Here is a 12,674-nt window from a genome sequence, read left to right as displayed (position 1 = left end):
TTATGGTTTTGATTGGGATATCCTCTTTATTGATGCTTAAAAATATTTCTAATCTTATTTAGCAAATAAATGTGTTCTTAATAGTGAGTAAATAATAATACAGTTCTGGATATGTTATTCTGAATACTGACTTTTTAAGAGATCATGTTTTATTTTTTCTAGGAAGAGCAGAAGGAATTGGATGAAATAACAGCTAAGAGGCAGAAGAGAGGAAAAGTGGAAGATGATAAACCTGGAGAGGAAAAGACTATATTACATGGTAATGGCATCTTCCTGGCTGTTCTCATTTTCTAGCTCACTGTGTTTTCTTGCCTGCTGTGTTAATTAGTAAGGATGGCAGACAGCCTCAGCACCTTGATGTTTTCTGTATTGGAGATAACAGCACTCACAGGCAAAAGCATAAAGGACAGGGGGGAAAGAGATAAACTTGGACTAATTCCACTTCATACTGTGAGGAGCAGTGTGGAAATGTCATTTTTCTGGGGACAGGTTTGATTTATTTATTTTTAATGTTACTAGATGCACATATCCATTTCCTGTTTCACAGAGCAAACATATCAAAGTTATGAGTTTGGCTTAGTTTCAGCTTCAGCATTACTGTAGTTTTATCTGTCAGTATTTTCATCAGCAGGTAGTGCTCTGAGTTATGGTTTATGAACAATTTAGAAAATCACTTGGACTTTACACTTCCTCAATTTTTAATGTAAATGTTCTTGCTGTCATACTATGAATAATTGAGTATCAATTAATTACCCTACAGAAGCCTGTAGTATATAGTACCTTCAAAGAAAATGGTTTGGTAATTAAATAAAATTCAGTAATTTTTTTAAACTGTTACTTCAGCTGTCTGCATAAAGAACAGCCTAGTTTTACACTGCTTGGTGCAGATAGTTTGGTAGACAGGGTCTCTCTTTGTAGACCAGTTTCTACAGCCAGGCTCACACACACGAGCTGTGAGCATCCTTTTCTAATGTGTTTTGAGGAAGAAATGGTGGCTGTGAGATAAGTGTTGGTGACATTAGAACGTTGTTTTGTTTATGTGTAGTAGATCGTGATGGTATTTATTGAACAGCAGTAAGCATAACAAACAGGAAATTTTAGCCACTGAGCCTCTTAAAGACGACTTATTTTGTATCCAAGTTTTCCATGCTCTCTACCTGAAAGTTTGCAGTGAAGGACCTTGCCTTATAAACTGTGAGCATCTCGCATGCAAACGTTCCAGAAATACTCCATTTTGAAAATGTGTGTAAGCATGGATGCTTGCAAGAGTACAACTAAAACTGCCATGACAACATTCCAGAAACTGAGAAATTAATTTAATCACTGTACAGTTTATTGTCATGGCTACCCAACATACGGCTACTCTGAAATAATCGATTTTCATGCACAATGCATCCCTGTGTTTCTGACTGTCCAATCACTTCTTAAATCTAGTTAAAGAGCAGCTGTTGGCTGCTGCTGACCAATATTGGTTCATGCTGGCCTAAGGAATCTTTTTTTCTTGATTTGTAATTCTGTTGACGTGACTGACACAGCACAGAGCTGGCCAGAATGTGAGTTGCAAGCAAATGTCAGGGTTAGAGTTGCACGGTTTAGTCCGTGTAGTGTTAGTATAAGCAAAGTCTTTTTGGTCAGGGGAACTCTCTTGCTGTTTCATGATGAGTAAAATGGATAGGAGAAAGATTATGTTAATGTTTGGATTGTAAGATTCCAAGCAGACTTTGCTGAAATGACTAATTTAACTGATGTAAATTAAGATTCCACATCCATATGAATAAGCTGTTTTTTCTTATACCATTCTCTCTCTATATATATACCTCTCCCTCTACAGCACAGCAGCTGTGTTGAGAAAACCATAATCGTGTGAGTTGTTGAGCCTTTCAAAGATCATAACCTCTTAAAAATATGGATTCTTAGAATTCTGTGTTTACCTTTTCAGTTAAAGAAATGTATGACTATCAGGGGAGATCTTATCTTCATGTCCCTCAAGATGTTGGAGTTAATCTCCGTTCTACAGTACCACCTGAGAAGTGCTATCTTCCAAAGAAACAAATCCATGTGTGGTCAGGGCATACAAAGGTAGGAATGTTTGTGAGCATACAGCATAACAACCCATTTAATTTTCTGTCTGAGGCTAATAATTTCTGTGAAACTGAAGAACCAGTTGTAGGAAAGAGTGTTTTCCTCTTTACCCTACTCTGCATGTAATTACTTGAATTACATACTCACACAAGGTGTTCGTCTGCTCAGTTGCAGTTGTCTAGCTGCATATACTTTGTGTTAACATAGTGATTTCCTGACCTACCTTGAAGGGAAAAGTGACTTCTGGGGGATGTGAAGTTATGTCCTAAACTACAATGTGCATAATAATAAGGCTAATTCTAGAGATTCCTGAGAGTGTTTGGGGTTTGAGGGTTTTTTGTAATAAGAGTACTTAAAGACTACTTCATATCAAACTTAGGTAAAGTTACATAGGTTTTGTGATTATGGTAAATCAGCATTACAGGTTTCCCAGATATAGCTAATACCTTTGAGAGGTGTGTCTTGGTAAGAGTTTTCTTTGATGCTGCTTAACACCCACAGTTCCTTCTTGTGTCAGATACCAAAACAATGTACACATCTCTGGTATTAAAAAAGTGTTTCACTGTTCAGGGTTGCATAGCATATACTCAATTTGCTGCTTCTTTTGCCACTAATTTTAAGTATTGCTTGAGGGGGAATATGCTGCACTGCAATGGACATCACCTTAATAATATTTGGAAGATGGAAGAAAGGAGGATACAGGGAATGTTTTTAGCTTTTACCCTTTTTTTTTCAGTTGAATCACATCTCTGAGCTCTTCTTAAATGATTGCTGCATCAACGATCTTATAGCTGCAGCTATCAGGGCTTTCCAGAATGACATCTCCCCAAAGCTCTAGTCCCTCCTCTGCCTATTATCCTGTTAAAACAGACTGATGTGTAAAATGGCTTTTTCCTTCAAACAAGATGAATAATGATATCGATGAGAGAGGCAAAAGAAAAATGGGCTGACAAATTTAGAAAAACTGGGGGATATAAGTAGACAATGATAGGGAGGATAAAGTACCCAGCTCCAACCAGGGGTGGGAGGGAGGAATTGGATGCATATGAATAGAGTAATCAACATGAAATGGAAAGGAGGGACATTAAAACCACGAGTACTTGAAGGTTCTTTGGACTTCCCAGAAAGGAGTACCTGGAATACAGACAGTTGTGAAGATGCTGTGCCCAGGAAATCTGAGCTCAGTGGATTGAAGGCACTGGTAATATATGTAAGAAATTGAGCTGGCCAAAAATTATTTTTTTTTTAATTCCATACCTGCCCTATCTGAAAAGGCTTGTTATGTAGAGATAGTTCCCCAACTCCCAGCTTGTATTTATTTGCTGAGTTTGCCACAGTAATGGTGTAGATGTTGAAGGAGGTTATATATCCAGCCATTAAAATCAATCAGTTTTTTCCCAGTAACATTTGTTCAAAATACATCACTGTTTCTAAAATGGAATGTAGTCAGGTTGTTTCTTTTAAAGATACAGTATCTTTATATTTTATGAAGAGAAACTTCAGCTTTTTGCTTGGAAAAGAGGGTAAAGGAACTAAGGAAATATCTAGATGATCAACTTACTCTTATGCTCTTATTTACAGGGTGTCAGTGCAGTCAGATTGTTTCCTCTGTCTGGGCATATACTCTTATCTTGCTCTATGGATTGCAAAATTAAGGTGAGTTATTTTTCTGTTTTCTTGTATGCATTTTACACTATCCTGGAATACAGACAGTGCATTTTAGGATACGTAAACATTTGGTACTTCTACCAAATACCTTTTGTCTGTGTACCTTTTATTTTTCTCACTTCATTTTTAAATTACAAATTCATGGGAACAAAGATAGAAATAGAAATATTATACAAGACTGAGGCTGTTAGAACAGTGTTAGTTGTTTTTAATAGCATTTAGAAGGTCACAAGTTTCTCACATTATTGCCTTTGTTGTTATATTAATTCATTTTCTGTGAAGCCTGGTTTTACAACTAGCAATAGGTCTCTGCTGAAGACTTTTACTGAAGCAGTTGTGGTGTGAACTAATCTCACTTCAGTCCAGCATGTATCAACAGAAAGCTGATGTTTTGGGGCTTTTTTTAGCAGCAAAACCTTAAGTCATTAAAGTTGATATATGATTATGGGAGTTTTAATTATTCTGAGGGAATTTTGCTAGCAGGAAGGTGACATCCTTCTAGTGAATTTCTGGATAGATTGTGATTAATCAGTACATGGTATATGTTTGTAATTAATTTCTTAAAAGATGTTGCCATATATGTTTGCACTTAATTTCAGCATCACTATCATTTAACAATTGACATATTTCCCCCCCTCCTTTTTTTCCTAGCTATGGGAAGTATATGGTGATCGAAGATGTCTACGAACATTTATTGGTAATAGTCTTTTTTGAAACTCATTTATGTCTAGAGCAATTTCCTTGAAGAATATGATTTAGGTTAGCTTATTAATTTGTCATAGAAAGCAATTGTGTTCATCCAAGGCAATGTTTGAAATGATCTTGGCAGTAAGAACTGAAAAAGATGCATGTTGCATTAAGAACTTTGTCATTATTCCAAGCAATTTAATGTTGATGAGTAACACCTTACAACCCTTAAAACAAAACATTCGTGTACTACAGTCATCAGTACTTTATGCCAGACTCCTTTTCAAAGGCAAAATTTTGACATGAAATTGCCCCATCTTCATGTTGAAAACAGCAACCCTCTGTATTTAACCAGTGAGAGTGTCTCATGGTCCGATCCCTCCTTAAATAGGTCATTCCATCTGTGCTGAGTTTTTAGTGCAAAAGCATGGGAAACCTTTTTTAGGTTCAGGTGTGGTCTTTGTTCATGTAACAGGTGCTTTTTAAAGCAGATAGTTGAGAGAGAGAGAAATTCAAACTTCTTAGCAGCCTTGAACACAGAACAAAAGTAGCTGATTCTCCTATTGAAATAGGAACATTTCTAGAACACTGAGTGAATATATGTTGAGTAACAAGAGAAAAGTCTTTTTTCACCTATTATTTCTGATGACAGCAGTGTGGCAAAGATGATGGCTCAAAAAAGGTTCTCAATAGACTGCTCTCTCTGAACAGTGTGACTGTTTTCCTCAAAAGGTTCTTATTATCAACCAGATTGGACTGCCATTTTGCTATATTTCAATTACTGTGTCAATATTTAAACTTAAAAGAGCTGCAAGTCTGATGTGGTGGTCAGATAAATGTATTGAGGCTGAGAGGTAGCAAGATTAACATCAGATGAAAGCATTCTTGGTTTTCTGATCTAATATTACCCATATTTTGTGTCTGTTTTCTAATTTTAAATGCTTTTCCATTAAATGAGTCTCATGTAGTGTTTGTCTCTCCTCTTTTTCATTAGATGTTACCATTTATTAGACTGTTTTAAATGTCTTCTGAAGTTCTTATTGTGTATCAATATTGTCAAGTTGATACTTGTTTATCAAGTGGGTTTGTGCAATGCTTTTGTTTCTCTCTCCAGTGTCTTAGCAGTGTGAGGGTGTTATGAGGTTTTATTCTCATCATTCTTTAGGAGTTACTTTTTCTTTCTCACTTCAATTATTCTTTACGAGTTCTCATTCAGAACTTCAATAAGTGATTTTCTTTTTCTCTTTGCATTGTTAGAGCATTTAACTGGAGTAATATGGCTTGGGGTTTTTTTTAAAAGCCCAACACATTAGTTCTAAGTATGAATGGAAGGAAGCTTACCATTGCATTTTTTCTATTTTGTAGGACACAGTAAAGCTGTTCGAGACATCTGTTTTAACAATGCAGGCACTCAGTTCCTTAGTGCTGCATATGACCGCTATCTAAAACTCTGGGACACTGAAACAGGTAGGCTTGTTTTTGTAGGTGTTGTTATTTGGCACTATTTTTAATTAATAGTGGCTATAATGATGTCTTAGCATTCAGGTTGTTTCCAGTTGTCCTTCATATTGTCTTGTAGTTCACTGTTTAGGCTTTCATTGCAGGATAATTAGTTTGTTTTTCACATATGTTTTGTTGTTATCTGTAATGGTGCAATTGACACTACCTGTATTTTCATATACCTTTTTGTTTGACAAGTTTGATTGTTATTTGTAATGCTAGAACAATTTTCAGCAAAAAGACATCTTGCCGAATAATTTAATTGCATGTTTACATTTACAGGCATAAAATTGCTCTTTACCTAAATATGCTTAATTTAGAAAAATTATCTCACTTGGTCTTTTGCTTAACCTGAACTTGAAGAGCACTCCAAATTAGAAAAGGTGGTGATAGCTGAGTTGCTGGTCTAGAGAGTCGAAGGGCAGGTCTGATGCTCTCATGCCTGAGAGATTCTATGTAACATTCTGCTACAAATGGTTTGTTCAGTTAAAAAAAAAAATACAGGATAGATTTTGTCAGTATTCTTTTAAAACTTGGTCTCTTCCTAAGACAGGAAGTTCCCATGTTTGAAAAAGTTGTTAGCTTTGTGGGTTAGCAGTGGCACTCATCTTTTACAGGTGATAGTTGGAAAGGTGTAAGTCTGATTCTCCAGTGTTGAGTTTGAACTTGAGTGTGAATTCAGTTATTTAGACGGAGCTTTTGGATTCACATGGGTCCTGTAAGCTACAGATAATGTGTAATCAGGCTATTTGAAGCTAAGAGGGGAGGTCAAGGCTTTATTTTGCTGTTACCCTTTTCTAAGGTTAGTCTTGAGTTCTTGCCCAAGTTTGTATCTGTTGTTGAGAAGACCTCTGATCCTAAGGAGGTGATGTTTTGCAAAGATATCCTGAACCTGTCCTTATGTTCTTCTTACGTCCTGGTGGCATACAGAGTACTGAGCAGTTCTATTGTTTGGGAAGCTGTAGCAAACTTACAGAACAGTTTGTGTGTGTGCATGTTTATGCAGGTGCATGCACACAAAAGTGAAAGAAGGTCTAATCAAAGAGCAGGGCAAATTCTGCCCTCTAATTCTCTCAAGGACTTTAAAAGAAGTGTTGTCTGCTCTTAGTAAAGTGCTTTTTTTCAGTATGTGCAAACAACCTATCAGCCCATAGCACTTCCAACCTGATAACACTATAAATGGGTTTTCTGTTGCAGGTCAATGTATTTCAAGATTCACCAACAGGAAGGTTCCTTATTGTGTCAAATTCAACCCTGATGAAGATAAACAAAATCTCTTTGTTGCAGGGATGTCAGATAAGAAAATTGTGCAGGTATGTCTACTCAATATTTATTTCTCTAAAAGTATTGGTATTTAGTAAAAAACAGGTTCTTAATTCTGGCTCTTTTAATTGTAGTGGGATATTCGAAGTGGTGAGATTGTGCAGGAATATGATAGACATTTGGGAGCTGTCAACACCATTGTGTTTGTGGATGAAAATAGAAGGTTTGTGAGTACATCTGATGACAAGAGTTTAAGAGTCTGGGAATGGTAAGTTTAAAATTTTGAATTTTACCTCAAAGTATATTATGAGCAAACTGAAAAGAGAGTTCATTTTTAAAAGTACACATAGCACACAGGCCACTGGAGTGTACTGAGTTCTAGCTAGCTCAGGAAAAGCTTTAAAACCTTGTTCTGACTTAGTGCCTGAGACACTTCATTGATGTCCTCTTCCCCAAAGAAAAAGGGTAAGACAGCCCTTTCAGCCTGAAGCACACTGCACTCTCTTAGTGGTCTCTGCTCTCCCCCCTTTCCCCAAGGGTGTATTAGTCCTTAAATTAACTCTTAAAGCAATGTCTTCTATATTACAAATTGGTGTGTGTGTGTGTTGGTTTTGAATGCTTTGAACCTGAATGTCTATAGTATTATATGATACTTGGCCCATATTTGAAATAACTAGTCTAGTGTGGCTTTATTCTGGTTTTCTGTTAGTCTGGCTTTTTGGCAATAATTGATACACACAGTATGAATACAATAAATGACAGAAAAGGGAGAGTCTGTCCAAGAAAAAAATAACATAAAATATTTGAAATGGCTTCCAGTTTTTAACATTTAACCTGCATAGAAAACAGATCACTCCTATTTGAAATGTTTTTCACAAAGTTCTAGGTACTAAGATCTTGAACTTGATACTTTCAAGATTTTTCTTTTTGAAATAATCAGTCACATATCTTGAGGTATTCATTTCCTTTTGCTGTTCACACATGCAAAGCTGTGTTGCATAATACAGACACTAGTTCGACAGTTCTATGACTAATCAGTTCCTTCCTAGCTGCTTTTTTTTCCTGTAGCCTAGACAAGAGACTCCAGTCTGTGGTATTGGAATGTTACCCAAGCAGCCAGCTAAATCCTCAGCTTGTCTGTGATCAGCTGCTGTCATTGCCAGTAGCAGTGGGAAAGACCAAAGTCTGGGAACCCAGGCTTAGGCTAGACATAAAATGCTCTCACCATATGCCACTCCAAGAAAACCTCTGTTTAGTACTTCATAAGTAGACCCATGCAGTTACTGAGCTCCTTAAATGAGAATCTTTACAATACCATGTCTGCTAAGGAATGTCTCCTCTTTGCTGAGTAGGAGGATGATCTTGCTTGCACAAATCTGTTATTGAGACTGGATTGCCCCTGTTTTATGAGCTTTGTGTGATGGCTGAAATAAATAGTGAAGTGGGTGGATTTAGTCAGTCTGTGGAGAAAAGCAGGAAAGGCAAAAAGGTTCTGGCATGGGAACATCACAACCTAATTGTTCCAGTAGCAGAAGTTTTTTCCTTCTGAAGAAAAAAATGTGTAATAGCTTGTTGTATACTGAAGAAAGAGTTCCCTTGTTGAAATGATAGGAAATTGGACTTTAAGCAATATTCTGTAATGCAGTTGTTGGAAAATTCTTTGTTTTTATAAAGAGCAAATGTAATGCCATCTTCCTTGGACATGACTTGAAAATCTTTCCCTGTAACTTGCCATAATATATGTTAATTAGTCTGTAAGCATGTTTCTGTAATTTCAAGATCCAGATTTTTTAAATGCCTCAAAACTAAGTTAATACATACATTATGGAAGATTTTGGAGCTCAGAAACTTCCATGGCAAATTATTTCTCAAATCCTTATTTCCTAAATTGATAAGAAAAATTACTTGCTACTTAGCAGTGATTTGGTTACTGCACCTTTTGGCACTTCTCTTCCTACGTTCTTCAGCACAATGTTTCTTCAGTATCTTACAGAAACAAAGTGGAAGTAATTACGACCTGAGCATGGCCTAAAAAGCTAGTAATTAGAAGTTGGTCTAATTGCTTAATTTCAATTGTCTGGAGGAATTCTGTAGTGTATTTTGTAAACACTTTGACTTGGCCAGAGCTGGTAACGCCATGTCATGTCTGACTTCATCACAGTGAGGAACTCCTGAGAACTTAAATCTCCTTTCCCTAAGAATTCATCCCATGCACAGATTTCACTGGGCTGTTCATAGAATTACAGTTGGTTGGTTGCTGAAAGTTCAGACTTCAAGTATAGTACAGACTCTTGAAGATTATATAGTTTATTTAGGAATATTAATGGGAGCATTTGAAAATATGCCTGCTTTTGCATTTCATGTGAATGGGATATTAAAGTTGGCATGGGTATCATATACTGTGTTCTCTCTTCTAGAAATGCAAAATATTATTTTGTCATTGCTTTGTATGTATCTGATCCTGCTTGGATAAGCAGTGAAATGATTTGAGCATTTAACTTTGGAAGCCATTATTTCTTTTTACCTCCAAGTCAGCCAGCAAAGCAAGAACTGTGCAGTGATAATTTAGTTGTTATGCTGGCAGGCTTGGCAGGCTTGTCATCTCTGTAAAGCTGTGCCCTTCAGTGGGCCTTTTCACCCATGGCTCCTGGTAGAGACAGTGTAGTCTCCTGAGAGACATCTTCATGATGTGTAGGTCCCAAAACCAGATTGTGTTGGACTGGTTTTGGGACTTTGGGTTGGCTTGTTTTTTCTCCTTCTTTCATTAAAAAGATTTTTCTACCTCTTGCCTGGGGAAGAAGTTGTATCAGAACCCCAGAGTATAACACTCCTAAATCTTGGCTAGCAGATATCACTTCTGGTATTTAAAACTGTTTGACCTTTGAAATGCTATGAAGTGGGGAAAGGACTTTAAAATCTCTAAATTTCAAATATTTGTCACAAAAAACAAATACATTACGTGAATTTTGAGGCTGGGCAACCATGATAGCATCTGTGTTGGTAATTTTTTTAAGAGAGCAGGCTGACATTACTTATTTAGCAATTTGACTGGAAGCAAATGTGAAACACAAAATGCATCTCTTTATTCTTCCTAATAGTTTAATGCAGCATATCCTGCTGCTGCCTTAAGTGTGCCTGGTAGGTATCAACATAAAGCAGAGCTGTTGTGAATAAATTCTAGTAGATGAGCCTGCCTTCATTTGTAAAAGGAAAAGAAGGCAAAACAACCGGTGCTGCATTTAAATTTCTGACTGCAGTACAATTGAGTAGTGGAGATGCATGTTCTGTGATGAGACTTTAATGGGGTTTCCAGTGGGATTGGTTTTACCTGGCATTGAGGACTCCAGAAGGTTGCTGGTTTGCAGGAGTGTGGGTGGTGGGAGTGGATCAGGGCCTGGCCTTGCTGCAGCAATAACCTTGTGTCCTGTTGCAAATGGAGCTGGAAACTCTTTGGGTAGGATGTGGCACAGGGGCTGCTGTTGTGTTGATCAGCCTCAGAGATTGTGTGGATTTTTAGTTACTTCTTCACAGATTTGCTGCCCAACAGCAGTCTTAGGTCTGCCTGTTTGGAAGCTGGTTATCCCTGGCCTAAAGTGCATGCTTTTATCCATGGGCTATATTAAGTGGGTTGCCCTTCTTATTCTGAGAAATAAATTATTTTAACTCACAGGAGCATTTGTGTCACTTCCTGACAACAGAGCAGCTTCTCACCCTGCTTGCCCCTGTGTGTTGCTTAACTGAAGATGATGGGAAATAACTTCCTCCACAATAAAGCAGGATGATAATTACCTTGCTAATGCACACTCTATTGCCATCCAACAAGGCTCGGGCAGTTGGGACAAGGCAGCCACCCACGCTCTCTGCTCTGAGAGTGTCCCAGCAGCCCTTCTGCTCTGTGAATTAGACAATGAAGTCATAAACATCCCCTTTGTATTAATTAATGTTGCTACAGAACATTTTGCATGTGTTTTCTGCAGAATACATTAATCAAATCTATTTTCTGCTGGAGGTTTCTTTTGCTTAATGAGAAAGCCATGTACATGCCTTCCCTTTTTTCCAGTCTTCCAGTGCAGTGTACGAGGAATAATGTGAATATGCACACACCGTTAGTAATTCAATTTATATAGTCAAAACCAAATGGCAGTTCTGCAGAGTAAGGATTAGACTGTCCTTGTTTTTACCCTAGACCTTTGTGCAGGACAGTATATGTTAAGAACATGAAATGACACAGTCTTTATGCAATTGAGCTGGGGAGTTCAGCATTGAGTTCAGTTCTGAATATTTGGAATTGGTTGGCATCCCAGTTGGGGAGATCAGGAGAAAAAGGGCATGTCAGAGAGATATGAGAGAGACAATCCAGATTTCTTTTCCTTTAAAAAAATGTCTAAAAGAAAAGATTTTTTTTAAAAAGGCAGAAATACTTGAGATAAACAAACTCAAGTCAATAAGATGCTCCAGTAAGATCCATGCATATTGTCAGTATGTTCTTGCTATCTAAATAGGAACTTTGTAATAGCTGCAGCTATATTGGAGGCAATAAAGGAACTTTGTGTTACAATTTTGCTCTTAACAATTAGAATTATGACTCTAATTTAGACTCTGGCTCATTTGGTTGGGGTAAATTCACACTCTGAGGTTATGCTGCAGATGGCTCTGCATCTGGAGTTCTTGGGTGGACATTCATAATATTTTTGAGTTATTGCATAATCTTCCTTTGGATGCCACCATACATTCTCCATGGTTCAGTTGCCACGTAAATCAGCTTACTTGAAGCAGCTCTTTGGAACATCTCCATGTCTTCATAAAACACATACTTCTTCCTTTTGCAGGGACATTCCTGTAGACTTCAAGTACATAGCTGAGCCAAGTATGCATTCCATGCCAGCCGTGACTTTGTCTCCAAATGGTAGGTTAACACTTTACTGCCTTCCTAGACCTAATTTACATGGGCACCTCTTACTGATTATATCTCTGTGATGTTGCTGTGTTGCATCCTCCTTTCACCCCACACTAACCTTCTCCTGTCACTCTGTGCACTTATTCCAAGATTGGATTGGATCTTGTTTTGATTTAAAATTCTAAAGAACAAGTATGTCAAAACGAGGGTTTATATCAGGGTAACTGTATCAGTTTAAAATTAGGCCTTCATCCAGACAAAGCAAAAAGGACTCTCCATAGAGCTACCATATGCTCTTTGCTGTATTTAAAATATTAAGAGAAACAATGAAGGGAACTGACACTGGTGGCAAAGTGTTAAGCAAGTTCAGCAGTCCTTGTGGTGCCACTGTTAAAGCAGAAACTCGTGTTGTTCGTGATCCTGTTCCCTTCTGTTGTGAATGTAGTCCAAATAATTTTTGAATAAGAGAAATCCCAAATTATCTCAGTGTTTCTTTACGTTAATGTTTCACTGATGTTTATGTTCTTCAATTAGAATCACGCTGAAGAAGAATAATTGTTTAGTGCCTCAAGTAATC

At 37.3% G+C, this 12,674-nt stretch overlaps 1 protein-coding gene across 1 annotated transcript in view; it reads left to right on the top strand.

Moving 5' to 3' along the window:
- Positions 1 to 12,674, top strand: part of CDC40 (cell division cycle 40) — a 37,878-nt gene that overhangs the window by 22,524 nt on the left and 2,680 nt on the right. The window contains exons 6-13 of the mRNA XM_014879297.2: positions 163 to 259; positions 1,940 to 2,079; positions 3,664 to 3,738; positions 4,402 to 4,447; positions 5,803 to 5,904; positions 7,135 to 7,250; positions 7,335 to 7,468; positions 12,030 to 12,106. Of these exons, the coding sequence (XP_014734783.1) occupies positions 163 to 259; positions 1,940 to 2,079; positions 3,664 to 3,738; positions 4,402 to 4,447; positions 5,803 to 5,904; positions 7,135 to 7,250; positions 7,335 to 7,468; positions 12,030 to 12,106 (787 nt within the window). The remainder of the gene's footprint in view (positions 1 to 162; positions 260 to 1,939; positions 2,080 to 3,663; positions 3,739 to 4,401; positions 4,448 to 5,802; positions 5,905 to 7,134; positions 7,251 to 7,334; positions 7,469 to 12,029; positions 12,107 to 12,674) is intronic.

The sequence above is a fragment of the Sturnus vulgaris genome, chromosome 3 (assembly GCF_052056855.1).
Source record: "Sturnus vulgaris isolate bStuVul1 chromosome 3, bStuVul1.hap1, whole genome shotgun sequence".
Classification (NCBI taxonomy): domain Eukaryota; kingdom Metazoa; phylum Chordata; class Aves; order Passeriformes; family Sturnidae; genus Sturnus; species Sturnus vulgaris.
Note: the sequence above shows the minus strand (reverse complement) of the source record. Positions and strands in the feature narration are given on the sequence as shown.